The sequence below is a fragment of the Gastrolobium bilobum genome, unplaced genomic scaffold (assembly GCF_033153095.1).
Source record: "Gastrolobium bilobum isolate Gb01-03AN ecotype WA unplaced genomic scaffold, APGP_CSIRO_Gbil_v1 utg24412, whole genome shotgun sequence".
Lineage (NCBI taxonomy): Eukaryota > Viridiplantae > Streptophyta > Magnoliopsida > Fabales > Fabaceae > Gastrolobium > Gastrolobium bilobum.
The window spans coordinates 134,673-151,589 of NW_026896224.1; the positions used below are offsets into that span (position 1 = coordinate 134,673).

General features: G+C 42.5%; 1 protein-coding gene across 1 annotated transcript in view; it reads right to left on the reverse strand.

Annotated features, from left to right (window-relative positions):
- LOC133298329 (beta-glucosidase 12-like) overlaps positions 1-16,917 on the reverse strand; it is a 70,632-nt gene that overhangs the window by 38,865 nt on the left and 14,850 nt on the right. The window contains exon 4 of the mRNA XM_061497596.1: positions 2,692-2,767. Within this exon, the coding sequence (XP_061353580.1) occupies positions 2,692-2,752 (61 nt within the window). The 5' untranslated portion in view covers positions 2,753-2,767. The remainder of the gene's footprint in view (positions 1-2,691; positions 2,768-16,917) is intronic.

Genomic DNA, 16,917 nt, shown 5'->3' on the forward strand with positions numbered 1-16,917 from the left:
ATATAATATATGTCAATTTGTAAACTTATATGTCAAGCCTTGTAGAAGAAAACATATTATTAGCTTTCTAAATAGGTTTTTTATTTTAAGCACCAATCCGTATGCTCTTAATAGATTTTCTTATGTAGAGGTGTCAAAGTGGGCCGTCCATCCCGCCTCTGCACCACTATCAACCCGCCTATAAACGAATCAGCCCGCCTCGTCCCGTTTTTAATAGTCGGCTGAGAAAGCCTGCCCGTCCTATTCCTCCTATAAGCCTGCCCCACTCCGCTAGCCCGCCTATTATTATATGAATTTTGGGGAAAATGTGATGATTTTTTTTGGGATTACAAGAAAGATAAAAACACAAAAAAATGCTAAGTAGAAACCATTCTGGGGGTTGACACCCCCCTTTGGTCTCTTAACAACAGATTCGTACACTCCATAGGAGGACTATCAAGAATTTCCACGTCCCAAGCATGTTCTGTAGTTGTCGCAGCCAACCAATCAGCTAGAGCATTGCCTTCTCTGAAGGTGTGAGAGACCTGGTCATCCAATCCTTCGTTAGCATGTCTTGGATTCTATTAACTAAGGAGGAGAAGGATTGGTTCCTGGAGCATCCATTTCTGATGAGATCTAAAGCAACCGTAGAGTCACTCTGAAGCCAAATCTTCCTGAGACCATAGTCCCACGCAACTTCAAGGCCTAACATGATACCCTTCAACTCCGCAAGGAGGGCGTTCTCGTGGCCTGTGTTCATCCTAAACCCCACTATCCAGTTCCCTCCAGAGTCACGAAGGACTCCTCCGCAAGAGGTTCTGTCACCCCTACAAGAGCAACTGCCATTCGTGTTCACTTTTATCCATCCAGGCTGGAGAAACTTCCAAGTAATGAGAGTTTCAGTTCTGGTTAAAGGAGAAGTATGCGCTTTAGTTAGCAAGCTATCTGCAAGGAGAATGCTGTCAACTAAAGCTTTGGTGAGGAAGAAGGTATTGACAGGGTTAGGGGCTATCCCATTGAAGATGAAGTTATTGCGGTCTTTCCAGATACTCTAGCAAGTGACTCCAAACTAAAGTTTGCTGTCATCAATCGTGAACCAGTTGCTATTCTTGAACAGGTGCAACTTCAACCAATCATCGAGGGGGAGGCTAAAAAAATCAGGTTGAAGGTTGATGGGAACCATCTTCTTCCAAACTTTCCTGGCCCAAACAAAGTCCCTAAGAACGTGGATTCTGTCTTCCAAGGCCTGGCCCCATCTTGAACACGAAGGCGAATCACACATCCTCCTGCGAGCCCTCTGGTCATTAGTAAGAAGTTTATCATGCAGGAGGAGCCAGAGGAACGTTTGAATCTTCTGGGGCCCAGGCCTTTTCCAGGCAAGGTTCCAAGACTTAAGGAACGGTTGATGGAAGGAAGAAATATTGAGATAAGAAGATTTGACAAAAAACCTACCATCATTCAAATCTCTCCATATCACTCTATCCTCCCCATCACCAGGAAGAGGAGGGATAATCCCTGCAATAAGGTTGTTAACGTGGTTGGGAAGCAAATGTTGGAAGAGGTTCCATTTCCAGCGACCTTGGGCATCCACAAATCTGTCCACACCATAATTTAACAGACTCTCCAGCACGGTTCCTGTGGCTACAGCCAGTAAATTCTCCACATGAGGAACCCTTTTTATTTAGCCAAAACTTAGTTTTCCTCCCATCACCTGTTAAAATCCTAGTCCCCTACATGATTTTTGTCTAATGGTTGTGCACCCCTTTCCACATATTCGAATTAGCCTTAGTCCTGATTAGGTTAGGAAGCAGATCATCTCCAAGTCCATATTTGTTGCGAATGACCTTCACCCAGAGAGCATCGCGATTAGCCAGGGGGAAAGTGTGATGATGATATGCATTCAAACCTGTGAATCTCAACTTTTTGATTTAAAACTTGATATAATAATCACTAGAATATGCCAATAACATATAGAACATCCCAACAGTTAAAAACTTATACAGATCAAATTTCAGGCCATAAACCTATCTTCGAAAGAAAATTTGATCAGCAGCTACCAATAACAAGGTTCTTCTTATTATACCCGATTATTAACGACCCTCTATATTTGAGTGCCGCAACAACTCACCCCTGAGTTTAGTACAGTTAGGTTAGATAAAAAAAAATGAGGTTGGTGGGCTAGCCTATCCCGCCACATTTGGCAAGATGGAATGAGCTGGCCTGATCTCATTTTGCATCTCTAGTCTTATCCATCCTATACTCCTACTTTATTATTAATGTTGAAGCCTTTCTATACTTTATATATATAGGGTAAAGTGTGTGTCATTTTAAAGGATGTAAAGTTGTGTCATTTTAAGAGAGAAAAAGAAATAGATAAAGGAGAAGAGAGAGTTAACAAAAAAATAAAGGTGTGGGTCTCATCTCTTTGTGAGAGTGAAAGGATATACGTTGTGTCATTTAAAAGGATAAACATTTTTCCCACATATATATATATATATATATATATATATATATATTGTTTCTCAAATTATCTCACTTAACATACAAAAAAAGTGGATAAAATCTATTAAGAAAAAGAGAAAAAAAAATTGGGTCAGTCTCATTTTTTTATGTGTTACATAAGATAAATTTTCTTATATAAAATAAAAAATAATAAATGTCAGTACTTTTATCGACAAGAACAAATGACCTTTAGAAGATAGAGTATATCACCTGGTAGTACCCTAGACCATGAGATGGAGAACCTATAGGCATCGAATCCTATGTCCTTCATTATTTGCACATCCTCCTAAAAATATAAAATAAAAAATTGTTCACTTTTATCATCCAGAAGTGTTGCTGAATATTAAAATTAAAATGCGAGAATATAGGATTTATATATCTGCATATGCAGTACGGCGAAGAAATAGATTCATCACTCCATTTTCATTCCAATCGATTCAAAAATGAGACATTTAATGCTTTCACACATATATGGTAAAATTATTTCTACAGCTGTTTTATATAAAACGGCTATAGAAATAATTTTACCATATATATATATATATATATATATATATAGGGTAAAGAATTTCTTCAGTCACCGGAGATAAAGTTATCTCCAGTGAGCTCAAAACGACGTCGTTTTGGGACGGAAATTAAGGTATTTTTGTAATTAAAATATATTAGAGGATTATATTAGTTTTTGTCATTATAATTTTTTAATCTTATAACCCAAAATGACGTCGTTTTGATCTCACTAGAGATAACTTTATTTCCGGTGACTGAAGAAATATTTTTCCATATATATATATATATATATATAGGGGGGCAGCTGTTGTACGTGCAACAATAATCAAATACTTGCCATATACATACTTGAAAGCATTAAATGCGGGAAATCATAACCATTGAAAGCATTAAATGTGAGGAATCATAACCATACACTTGTCGTTGTTGTAGATAAAGCGATTGCAGAAATAATTTTACCATATATATATATAGCAAAATTACTTGTAAAGTGACTGTATATAAAATTTAGTGTGGTAAAAAATTTACAACTATAAATTTTCGGGAATTTATATATACATATATAAGAATATATAGTTATAAATTTTTCACTGCATCAAATCTTGTACACATACACTGTTCATCCAACAAATATATATATATATATATATATATATATATATATATATATATATATATATATAGGCCCGGATCACCCATTTTGTTCAGCTTTTGAGGGAATGATAAGTAGCTCGCAACCAAAATGAAGATATGATTCAATCATATTTGATAATGCCTTTGATAGTGCGATAGTTTCTTTAGCAAGTAGGCCAATCAGGGAATGAACTAGCCAGGATTCTTTCGAAAGCCTTTATGATACTCTTTCTTGCACTATATAGAATAGTAAAGGAGGGAGTAATAAAGTGTATGTACTACAAGCAAGTTCCAGTGAAAGCTCTAGTCTAGAGTCTTTAAGGGAATTTTCTTTGATTGAGTAGAGTGAGTTCGTTACTGAACGAAGAAGACTACCTTTCTGGATGGGTCCATAGTTGACCCAGTATCAACCAACCCTTTCTTCCAGATCCTCGCTTCTATGGGCCAAATCACTCTCCTCGCTCGTTAAACTCGCACCTTGACTACACCCTTCTCGGCTTTGTTACCCAGACACTCATCCTGAGCAATCTCTTCCGGTTCAGCAGTGTCCAGCTCCCCCCCTTTGCCATTGTCACTACTGGTACCTGACCCTGTCGGCTCGACATTTTTGCAAACACCGACCCTTACTCAATAAGGCAATGAAAAGAGGAGAATGAGGACAGCTGACTACCGCTAAAAGTCAGACTACGAGCACACATTGTATGATTGAAAACTGCCGCTGCGTATTACCCGGTGCTTGCAGGTCTGACTGGTGTCTTCTCTCCAACAGCTGCTTCAATCAATGTGGGATCCCAACTATCATCCATATCCGTTTACCCTACCTGCTATCGACAGTCCTTCCACCTGTTACTCACTCTCAGGAGGGAGATGGATGGATCGTGCTTGTGCTATCAAGCCAAAAAATGACTGCTTTCAAGTGGTATTCACAGAAATGAAAAAGATGGAATGGTTGTAAACAGATTCGCTAGTTGGGTCAATTGGCACTCTTTCATTAGTGATTGTAAGCTAGGTGCCCTTAAATGACAGGAGGGGAAGAAGCTCTAACGGAAGCATCCAATCAACCGGGAATCCCACCTTTCAGATTCTACATCTGCTATTGCTGGAGTGCAGAATGAATCTACTACCTGTGCCAGCAAACAAATACTAAAAAAAAGATAAGGCTAGGTGTATTCGCAACTCACCCCGAGAAGGATAGAATAGCTCGACCGGTCCTATCTCTACACATCAACTCATGGTACTCCCTGGGCCCCCTAACAGGTTAGCAACAACATTCTCGAGGGCCATAAATCAATCATCGCATCTATCTACGGTAGGTAGGTCAAGTTTATAGGTCGAGCACTTTCATACATATAGTAGTTAATCATGATATAAATTCTTTCGAAGCTCGAGATTTCAGTCAGTGATAGACAGCTTGGCTAGCTATCCTCTCAAAAAGGCAATCTCAGTAGTGGCAGGAAGAAAACAGCTCCCAGGCATATTGATAAGGCTTAACCGGAATTGAATAAGGTTGGATGGGAGTGCGCTTCTTCAATCTAGGAGGTATCCTTATATCTGACTCTTCTTCCACGATCAAAGAAAGGGGAACTCAGACTGACTTCTCTTTTGACTACCGGAGGAGAACCTTACTTATACTGAGTATAAGAGCAGGTCTCCACTACCTAGAGCATAGAGGCGAGAGTCAGTGCCTTTCCTTCCCCAGCGTTCAGTGGAACGTGGATCCGCGCAGCATTTCCACGATATTGTTATGATCAATTAATGGGACTACGCCGGAAAGTGTTTCTGCCTCTATCATTAGCTCGGGTAGTCGCTATTTCTGGTGTTTCAGTCACCTTTCCATGGCTCCCTCAATTATGTGCTAGGAATTTCCCTCTTGCTTGAGTAATGGGAAGTGGGCTAGTCCTTCGCTTTCCACTGAGCTGAGGGAATCCCTGAAGCCCCTCTGCTTGCAGTGGCAGTTGCCAGCGAGTAAGACAGTGAAAGCTATGGCTAGGGATTTTCTACTTGACAAGGAGAAGAATCGTTTTGGACTTTAGCTTCTCCCTGGTATAGAATACAATACGATTACTTTACCCAGTTCTCTTCTCTTTCTTTAGAAGCAGTATAACCATATAGTAATAAAGCAGGATTTTATCCATTGGAGGATAAAGTTAGCTAGTTCAAGCAAGGGCAAAAGCAACTCAAATTTCATTGCTTCCCTTAGCTTTTTTGAATATCTTTTCTGTCACTGTGGTAGGAGAATGTAGTGGGCAAGTGCCCTTCCCTGGGAGGGTGAGAATAACTAGTATTGGTTCTGTTTCTTTCATTGAAAACGAAATGTTTTGGAATAATATATATAGTGTTTAAGCTGCGTTTACTACAAATGGGCTGAGCCCGGATCTCATTAGCTTGGCCCCAACCGGAGGGACTAGAAGGGGGAAATAGCCAGGCGCCAGAGAACCAAGCTCGCTCTCACTACTTATATATGGATAGACATGGGTAGGTAGGATAATATGCTGGCCTCCCATTGAAGAAAAAACACTCTCGATGAGCCTTGACCGGGCGGGGTAGGCAGAAGTTGATCTGGTAGATCTACTAGCAGTTTCAGCTACTGCTCGTGATAATGATTTTGCTTTTTTTTTTTATATTACGAAGTATGGATTTTCTTTTTCTCTATTTTGAAAGACACACCGCCACTCGCGTATCCCGAAGAAAGAAAGCGCCCCAGTGTACTTCTAAAATAGATGTTCGAAGAGAGAAGGCTCTTCAAGACCAGGTAGTAGAATGTGAGAAAGAGAGCTATTTTGCGCTGAGCAAAGCTGGTGATGTGCCACTGTATGGAGGGCTCAGAGAGAATCAAATTGCTTTCCTCACCACTGAGTACTCCGAACTGGTCTCCGCAAAGCCTTATACTGGGCTTGTTCTCTGTTTTTATTGATACCACTTTTTGAATGTATCTCCCACACTCTCTCATTTATTCAGCAAAAAAACTACAAATAACAGGGGCCTAGTCCAGTTCGGCGTAGCTCCAAGAGAAAATATCAAAGAATTCTCTGAGTAGATCCATGTACTGTCAAATCTCTTTCATTTGAGAAGCTTGCACTTAGGAATACAGGGCGAGGATTGTCAACAGTCCCGAGATCCATTTACTTGACCTCGTCCTCTGTAGGGGGCAAACCCCACTATCACTATACTATTCATAGTTGTGAGGCACTGTGTACTTACAGCCTCTACGATAAGCAAGTGAATGGGGCCGGTGCGTCTCCACTTCTTTACTTGCTGCTACGTTTGGTTTCTTCCTACGAATACTTCAAGTAAAGGAATTGCACGTATGATAAGGGTTTCCTGTTGGAACGAGAGTCTACTTCGCGATAGACCGATGAAACCTCCTGTCTTTTTGGCCTACTTTCCTTTTTCTTTACAGCCTATGTAGACTGAGGGAATTCTCGCAGCTACTTCTTGCAAATAGCCTTTTTGTCCTAACTGCGCATTAAGTAGGCTGATCCAGAAAAGCATCCTTTTGCCTTTAGTGCTTGGTAGGAGCAGCTTAGCGCATATGCTAGAATTAGAATCACGCGTAATGAAGCGCTTGTCTTACTTATCTAAAACATACAAAAAACCTGCTACAAATGAGCGGCATATAAACGGAACGAGATCCGTCGAAAGACGAGACTCAGATCGGAGATAAAGAGGCCCTTTCTTTATCTACTATTCATTTTTTGATGATTTTTTATATTCCGCAGCCTTTAGCACATAATGGAATTGCTCCTTCTATGCCTTCTCATCTGTCTCGCTTACCGAATCCTTAGCTTAGCCTGCAGCCTTTATTGAACGGTGCAGGCTAAGCTAAGGATCTCAAATAAAAGGTCCAGCCTTGCAAGATTGAATTCATACCAGGGAATCTCCTCCTTCTTCCTTATGCAATGCCTTAGATTTAGCTGTTGTCAGAATTATAAGCCCTCACCGGGAAATTTCTTAATAGAACCAGGTGAAAGGCGATCGGCCAGCGAGGAATTAACCATGACTATATAAGCTATTCTGTCAGATTCGATATAGATGAAATCGTGGAAGCGGACCTTTGATTTCCTTGGACCACGTAAGAATTCGTCGTCCGATTGAATCTTCTTGTTCCTGAATGCTTCATAGGAATCCATCGCTATTCCTTTCTTCCACCGAGAAATGTTCATTCCGAGTCACAAGAGCAATTTCTCTCCTTTTTTTCGTTATGGTAATGCAATGTAAGAGGTCTCGGAAATCGGGTTGTTTCTGATGATGAAAACCTCCCTCTCTTGAGCCTATACTTTGAGTCAGAGCCGTTCTTGGACATCCTTGCTACGACAAGACTCTTCACTCTTCTCGCAGGATAGAAGGCATCGCACATAAGAGAAAGGAAGTGGTTTGGGATGGGCTTTGAAGAAGCTTCGTATGTACAAGAGAGAAATAGGCATTTAACTTTCCTAGTCTCGTCTTTGGGGGAAGTCAGCTGCTTAACCTTACCAACATAGGTTACGTACGGTTAGACTAATCACTAATCTCTGTCAATCCAGTTAACTGAATTAGGTCTTTCCTTACTCTAAGAAGTAAGCAAGTAAACTACCTTCCAAAGAAAGGGAAAAGACCGGACGCAGTTATCTGGGCCCTGAGGTTAAGTGGTTTGAGGTGCTACGGTCTGGGTAGGATTAGCTACTGGAGATGGTTGAGCTACTGGTTGTTGATAGGTTGCTTTCTTGTCTTGAGGAGTGAATTGCGTAGGCTGAGGGGCAAAAGGCGGGATGATTTGGATAGAATGAAGATTTTGGTAAGGTTGAGCAGGGGCTTGCCAGGTATTGACTGACCCCTGAAGTTGAGGTAGAGGCTGTAGGTATTGCTGAGAATAGCGGAACTATTGGAGTTTGAGGGGATAGCTGACTTCCTGGAGTATTCACTTTTCCAGAGCTGGTTCGCTTTGGTCTTCTATGGTAGGACGGTCTATGACTGGCTTGCTGAGAAGGGTCTTGAGTACAAGGTTCTAATCCTTGTGCAGACAAGTGGTCCTTTCTACTTGTTTGGTGGGTGGTGTTTCCGGTAAGGATAGTCCTACCTAGCCCGTGGTATCGATCAACCACGGGCTAGGAGAGGGGTTGTTAGGATTGGTGTGACGTTAACTGCCTTGGTAGCCCTGCGTGAGGCCAAGCTCCTTTAGGTATCCTACGTCGTAAGAGTAAAGCGAAGAAGTCAATATATGAAATCGAAGCGCAAATCATCAATCATATAGAATGTGTTCTGCGAGGTCTGCGCATAAGTCAGAGGTGAAGAATAGCGGATTGACTTGCCTCTATCTTCCTGGGACTGATAGGGCTGGCCTTATCTCGCTTAACTCGTCGAGTAGTGGAATAAAGATCTTTGACTTAGTTGGAAAACTAAAAAGCTGTGGCACTTCTGACTTTATATGAGGAGGAGATTGAATCAATAGCAATAGTAGACACGCTACGATCTTTGTCTCTTTGCTAGACATGAGCAGTACAGAAAGCATCTCATGCCATAGTTCTTGTGAAAGAATAGGCTGCAAGTTAGAGTGATAGAATGAGCTCAGCTGTGAATGTTGCCGATGCCGTTGTGCTGTGCGTCTTGTCTTTCCCAACGAAACTGATGTCGATTCAGCCTGTGTGGCCTGGTGCGGTTCAGCCTGGGGCAAGGTGCGTAGCCTTAGATTGAGAATACCTATTCTGGTCTTAAGTTGCTTACTCCTTTTCATACGACCCGAGGTACAAAGTGTCTCTTCTGCATTTGACCTCAGACTGGGAGTTGAACTCTATCGATACGGCTAGGAAGAGGAAGGAGAGAAGCATGTAAGCTCATTTTCCCAAGGAGAGGAAACAAAACTCAAAAGGAGGAGTTCATATCTCCATAATAGGAGAAATTCCAATGTTATCAAAAGTGGATCTATCAATCCGAACCCCAGCCCCATTGAATCCGATAAGAACAAATCATAAGCCCGTGGGCTTCTTTCATAAAAGATGAGATCGGATCCCGTTCCTGTAGGACTGATCTCAACTTTGTGAACGAAGCTACGTCTGTGCTACGTCTGTAGCCTTAAATGGGGGAAGAACTGGGGGGCCACCACATATCATATCCAGCTATTGCATTCTTAGTTATGGGTTATTTAATCCATGATAGAATAAGATTATATGTCGATTTAAAAAAGCAATGTCTTAAGCCCTTCGATGTTCTCGTTCTTGTCCATTCCTCATCCTTGCTGCTTTGTGCCTCTTGTGCTTTTATCAGCGCGTGGCACCCTGTAACAATGAATTGAGCTTGGCTCTGTCTGTCCTTCAGTTTGTCTTGCTTCATTTCTTTGCCTTTATCCAATGTTAAACTTTGTAACTAAAAAAGATTTATCCTTTTTATAAGGAGAGGAAGAAGAGAGTGTCTTGACTCGCTCTCCTAGTCTTTGACCAAGTCCCGTAGTTCTATGATTCTATATAAGGCTATACTAGCTATCAATCAATCTCTGCGTTACCTTACCAGCCCTTTATATCACTCTGCGTTAGCCACGGTAGCAAGCGGATTTTGGCTTAACTTCCCGGTAACTGCCTAAGTTCCCGGTCCTTTATTCGTTCTATAGGAGCCATCCCGATCTCATCTACCTAGAGAATCGCCATAGTATTAGGCGATTATGAACCTCACCCCGTGCGGGATGACCAGATATAAACTTTCTTCAACCACTTACGAAATAACAACCGAAGGCAGCTCACGATGCTTGGGGAGTATCGGGAGCGAGGGATTTCTATTCCTTACTTAGGGGTGAACACTGTTGTACTACTAAAAGGGAGGCAGCGGAACACCCAAAGTAAGACAAGCAAGCCCACGACTGAAGGGAGAGGGATCCTCGGGAAGTCATACGGGGAAGAGCCCTCTCACTGAAGAAGGGGGCGATAAAGACTTCTTGATTATGAATGCTATGCTATTCATAAGGGAACACGAGCCCGCCATTCCTATTAGGGAATGGAGTAAGGGCTCTACCAAATAGTAGCTAGTAGCTAACAGGGCGACTATTCTCGCAGAGGGAATAGAGTAAGCCCTGACCGATCTATAACTACAAGCTCGTATTCCCCTGAGGGAAGAGGGCGATCTAACTACTGCTTACTTACCTTATCCATCAAAGAAGACAGTAAGCAGTAGCAAGAGACAACTAATTAGGAAAGAAATCAGTTCTATACCCCTATTTCATAGGAACAATTCTAAATATTAAAGACCTATGAAATAGAGGAACTGACTGAAAGCTATAAACTCCGTTTAGAGCCTATAAAACCATACCTCTGAGTTAAGGTATGTAATGAGATACGAGCCCCCGGGCACCTTAAGACACACAACACAACTGTGGAGTGTTGTTGTTAGCCACGGTAGAACGGACGTACAAGTAGTTGATGTAGACTCTGCGTTAGCCACGGTAGCCACAAGCTCATGCCTCGGATAGCAATCATTTAGAAACAGGGGATCTTTTTTTATCTCCGTCTTCGTCTATGAGTCCACCCTCCACCTCCACAACAGACCCATCTCTAAGTAGTAGTTACGACATAAAGAAAGACGAATTCTTATTTATGACAGATAGGGAACTGGAAATATGGACTAAGGAAATCCTTAGATCCATTGATGATTATTTGGACCTCCATGATAAAAGGGGGTGTTATGCTCTCATCCCTGAAAAAGAGATCAGAGAGACTTTTCGTATTAATGGTTTTCGAACAAAAAATGAAATGGCGGACGATGTTAAATAAAAAGAAATAAGAAGATCGTCCGCTGCATATCATCCGCTGCGTTTATATTCTGTTAGTTCAATAGCCTAGCTTCCTACTAACAACTCGGTTAGATAGGAATGCCTACTACAAACTACCTAGGGAAGAGATTCTATTAGTTAGGTTAGCTCGTTAACGACATCTATAGGTCTAAGACTATAGTTGCTTTTTTTGAGTTCCTCTCCCAGTAGTTGTAGTTCTCTTTCTTTTATTATACTACCGGACGAGAGGACTATAGATAGATGTAACGTCCGATACGGTTCTTATCGAACGTTGTTCCTCTATCCTAGTGCTTCTATTTTCCCTAGCCTTCCATTCCAGTGCTGGTAGTTGAATAAGGCTAGGCCAATATGAGCTAAGTTGTTATTAGCTATCTTTGCCTTCCTTTGCGAGTATCCCAGTAGGAGTAGTAAGCTAGGGCCAAGTAAGTCAGATGGAACTCATACCAGTAGTTTGACCCGGACGATGCGGACGTTAATGCCTACATCAATCCTATCTTCCTATCGTCCTCGTGTTTATATCACTCTGCGTTAGCTACAGTAGCAAGCGGATTTCACCGTAACTTCCCGGTAACTGCCTAAGTTCCCGGTCCTTTATTCGTTCTATAGGAGCCATGCAAGCATTTGAGCTCGCGCAATGCAATTAAAGGAGGAGAACATTTCTTTGATAAGGATAGAATCTAGTCATACTAATCCAAAAAATGGGACAATGGGTTCCGGGGCTAAAGGGGGTGTTAAGACTAACCCAAAGCGGGTGAGAGCGATTCAACAGAGCCCTATACCAAGAACCAAGAGAGGAGTCAGGAACCGAGAAGGGAGTGCAATATTATAGTAATTGGACCTATTGCTCCTCATCCCCCCATCAGTTTACTATGAAGAGAAGAATCAAAAGGATCGAACTACCTACTCATTATTCGGAGGTGAATCATAGAATCTGACATTAAGTCCAAAGATCCGGGGTAGGGATGATTGACACGTTGATTTTAGTATCCCTACAATTATATGGTAGGTTCGTATGTTTTTGTGAAAGCTCGGCTCCTGTTATTGCTGATGTCCAGTCATCCACATTTGAATTCCTTGGAAAAGAAGGCTAACTGCTTGATTGATAAGTATTATTAGTTTTATAATACGGGAATGAATCGCATATGTTGGTTGAGAATTGCTCGGGGGCGAGGAGGTTAGACTTTTTTTAGAGATAAGCAGTTTGACAGTACCCTGCTGGATAAGGGAGGGGGGACCCCGGGCTTATGATTTGTTCTTATCAGATTCAATGGGGCTGGGGGTTCAGATCGATAGATCCACTTTTGATAACATTGGAATTTCTCCTATTATGGAGATAGGAACACTCCTTTTGAGTTTTGTTTCCTCTCCTTGGGAAAATGAGCTTACATGCTTCTTTCCTTCCTCTTCCTAGCCATATCGATAGAGTTCAACTCCCAGTCTCAGGTCAAATGCAGAAGAGACACTTTGTACCTCGGGTCGTATGAAAAGGAGTAAGCAACTGATCCTATTCATTCAGGGAAAGCCAAAAAATAGGATCTCTAAACTAAAAGTTGGAAAGCCATGCCGATTAAACCATTAGAAATTTGGATTCGTCATTCATTGAAAAATGTGCCAAAAAAGTGGAAGAAAAACAAGAACTAAACTAATAAGGGTTTTTTAATTACTTTTATTCGTATTTGCAACAGACTAACATAGATGAGAAGAATGATAAGACTCAGGAAACAATGGTTGACGAATAGATAGACGAAGGCGTACATAGCAGGAGCCTTTGAGAAGAAGAGCATATCCACCTTGAAGACCTTCTGGAAAGTCGCATATGGAAAGAGCATACCCAACCAATATGAGCCTGTCTGAGACTTACCATTCCCATGGAAGAAAGTTTCCCCCATGGCAAAGGGTATCGTATATAAGAAAAAAGCTTGACAGAGTGACCTTTCTCGATTTCAACAAGCCGATGGTGATCTCACGGGAATCTCGCTTTGTCAGTGTGGAGTGGATATAACGCCGACAGAATGCAGCTGATAATGAAGACATAAATAGATAGAAAATGTTAAGTGAACCGCAAAAATGGCTGGCAGATAAAATTGATAACCTTGATAGGCTAATGCCAGCTTGATGATAAAATCTTCATAACGAGCACATTGGACACGAATAGGTAAAGATCCCCATTGTCCAATCTTCTTTTAATTTATGGAGATATTATTTTATGTCACTTCCGGTAAGAAAAATGGATAGATTCTCGAAAAAAAGATGTGCGCTTCTTCTTGATGCGGCAGACTGCCTCTTTATAGATAGATTATATGGATGCTGATCTGTCTCTTTATTGGACCAAAGAGTGGCTCTCCGTGGAGTTCGTTCTGATGCATGTCGTGCCTTGCAAGATTGAGATATCAAGGCTGGTACCAAAGCAAAGAGAAGAATAAAATAGGGGACGCCTCTTAACCATAGAAATGGAGACACTATTAGAGAAAGGGGAAGCGGTGATCGAATGAGAATGGATAAGAGTGCGCAAGAGATGGGTATGGGTTTGCCTAGAAGCAGCCACTACGCATAGATTCGCTGATCGAGCCAGCTCTATCTCTCAACCATCTTAGCTTAGCTTATAAAGATGCAACGACTCATATGACCGGAGGTGTGGATAACGAGGCCATCTTCACAACCTTCTCCCTTTTGTCCTTATGTTTTAGTAAGGTAGGGCGGTTCGCTTGAGTTGCTCAACCGCCCCTTAGCCCGGTGCTCATGACGGGCTACGGGACCTCCACCGTGCCGGGGGACCAAGCAGGGCATAGCTAGCGGCATAGGAGCCGACTCGGCTTCAGCGGCTTCGTGCCGCACTGGAGTGATCCAATATGTGGTTCCGCATGTTCCACCACTTCTCCGTTCATTTCCAATACTGATCGTGAAACACCATGAGCAGCAGGATGTTGAGGTTCGAAATTCGAAGTGAAATTTTTGATTTTCCCGTTCCTAGCTTGTCCAGTACTACCAGTACCACAAATGCATCTCCTTGCGTGCGAGAGACTTCTATGCCAGCCGTTATTCCCTGATCTGTTATGAAAGAAAGCGACAGACTCATCTTACAGGTGTTCCCTAATGAGGGATTTTAGGTATAGAACATAGTCAGTCTTGTTTGGTGTTCCCTACCGTGGCTAACGCAGAGTCTTATTCATTAATCAATCATCTCCTAACAAGGGAATTCTCCCAGCAAGAAAGCTACCTTCTTCTTTTTTTATGTCTTGTATTAGGCATTGATTTGAGTCTGATTTGGGGAAAACTCAAATCAATGCTACTGGTTAGATCGTTCCGCCTTCTATTTTATCAGTTTCTTGGTTGGGACGAAGCTATGAAGCTTACCTTCATATTACGAAAAGGCCTTCACAGGCTTACTTAGTGCTTGTGCTAAGGTTTGAGCTCGACCTAAACAAGCAACGGCTAATGAGAGAGCGCTAGCGCGAAAGCCGCGCCCATTTCTACCCTTGGCATCCGTTTTCTTGCTGGGGCGAAGCTGCTCGCTTGACTGTAAGAAAGAAGGAGAGGGATGAAGCTTGCTTACTTGTTAGAGTCAGGGGAAAGGGCTTTTTCAGTTGGTGCGCTAATGCGCACTTCCGTTTTCCCTTGACTAGTTGGGGGTCCCGTGGTTCCTATGCCGCCGCGTTTCCTGGTCCTTTTCTTGTAGTGCTTCGACCCGAAGCGATAGCTTCTAGCTAGTTCAGTGGATAACATGGTTGCGCTCCAGCTCACTCAAGAATGGGACGGCAGTGGTCCGCCGGCAAGCTCGTTCTGATCTGGGACGCAGTACATTGGAATCCTGAAGCACCTGACCGTCCATTACCTTTGAAAGCAATCCTTACCTTCACGGACCCTAGTTTTAAGCAGCGCAGCACCAGAAAGAGTCAAAGGTACCACACGAACGGACTAAGCAACAGGGTGGGGCCCCTTTTCCAAGAGCAGAAGGAGTGTTTAGATACTGCACCTTTAGGTGCGTGCAGGAGCAAGTACGAAAGGAGAACAAGTCGCAGGAGAAGCGTTGAAGAAGCAGTAGATTAAGCCATTGATCCTGCAGCTTATCAAAAGAAGCACCAGCAGACAGAGGTAGATACAGAGCCATAGGCAAACCTTCATGATCAATAGCCTTTTATGAATACGACCCTCGTGCTCGAGAGGCAGATCCAAAGCCAGTAGCTTACCTAGGAGCATACTTCGGTGTAGAATATATAACAGCATACTTTAACCTAGGTGGAAAAGAGAAAGGTACAAAGAGGATAGGCTACTGGGGCTTCCTTCGGATGGTAAAAAGAAAGTAGAATATTCGAGGGACCACAATAAGGGGAAGTCAACTCTTGCCTCTAAAAGGGCCCGGATACCTTAAAAAAGAAAGATGTAGAGAGTCACCGATCTTCTTCCAGTGCGTCCATAGAAGAGGAAATCGCAATGCATCTTGCTCAGCAGGCGTAGCTTGGAGTGGGAGTGTAGTGTGGGTAAGGTAAGGAAAGTGGCCGCCAGAGAGGAAGCCGGCCTATTAAGCGCAGCTAAGCTAATATGCGCCAGAGAAAGCCAGGTGTCGGAGGTAAGCTCTATTCTATTCGGCCCGGAGCATTGATTCCCCATAACGAATAGGCTAGCTCTATCTCTCAATTGCCTATCCTGTGCTCGAGAAGGTCCCCCAGTTCAGTCTACTTTTTTTTAGATCGTTTTACTCACCGTCAGCCTTACTACTCACTACTACTTCTTTTATTCGATTACCAGCTTTCCTTGATCAGAGAAATCCGCCTGTCCCCTATCTTTAATGCCTGACCCGCTCCATTTCTATGTTCAATAGTATAGTGATAGTGGAGACTAAGTGCTTGCTATACTTATTTTATTCAATTACCAAATAGGGGATGCGGGTCGCTTATAAAGTAGTATGAAAAACACAGCGAATGAGCCGAGGCAAGCAAGGAAGTAGTAGATTGAAGAGGAGACAACCCGCTCTTGAACTTAAGACTATCTATGCACGTCACGTGCTTGATCTAGCAATTGTTTTGATGAACTGTCATTCAAAAAGAAAGAAGAGAAAGAAATGGGAGTTGGCGCCTACATAACAGGTTGCTTGCTTACCAAGCCATCCTGGCTTTTCGCTCCTCCAGTTCGATTATTATTTATTATTATTGACTTGACTTATTATTATAAAAACGACTAACTATCCAAATGAAAGACGATCGATTATCTACCCAAGAAGATAGAGAGTCCCACATACGAGAAAAAGGTCACAAATAGAGTTGAACCAAGTAACATTGCAAAGGCATAAGCTGATCATCCTCTCGGACCAGCTACTGATCATCTCCTTGGTAAGCTATTGCCTCACCAACTAGCTAATCAGAGGCGAGCCCCTCCTCGGGTGGATTCCTCCTTTTGCTCCTCAGCCTACGGGGTATTAGCAGCCGTTTCCAGCTGTTGTTCCCCTCCCAAGGGCAGGTTTTTACGCGTTACTCACCCGTCCGCCACTGGAAACACCACTTCCCGTCCAACTTGCATGTGTAAAGCATGCCGCCAGCGTTCATCCT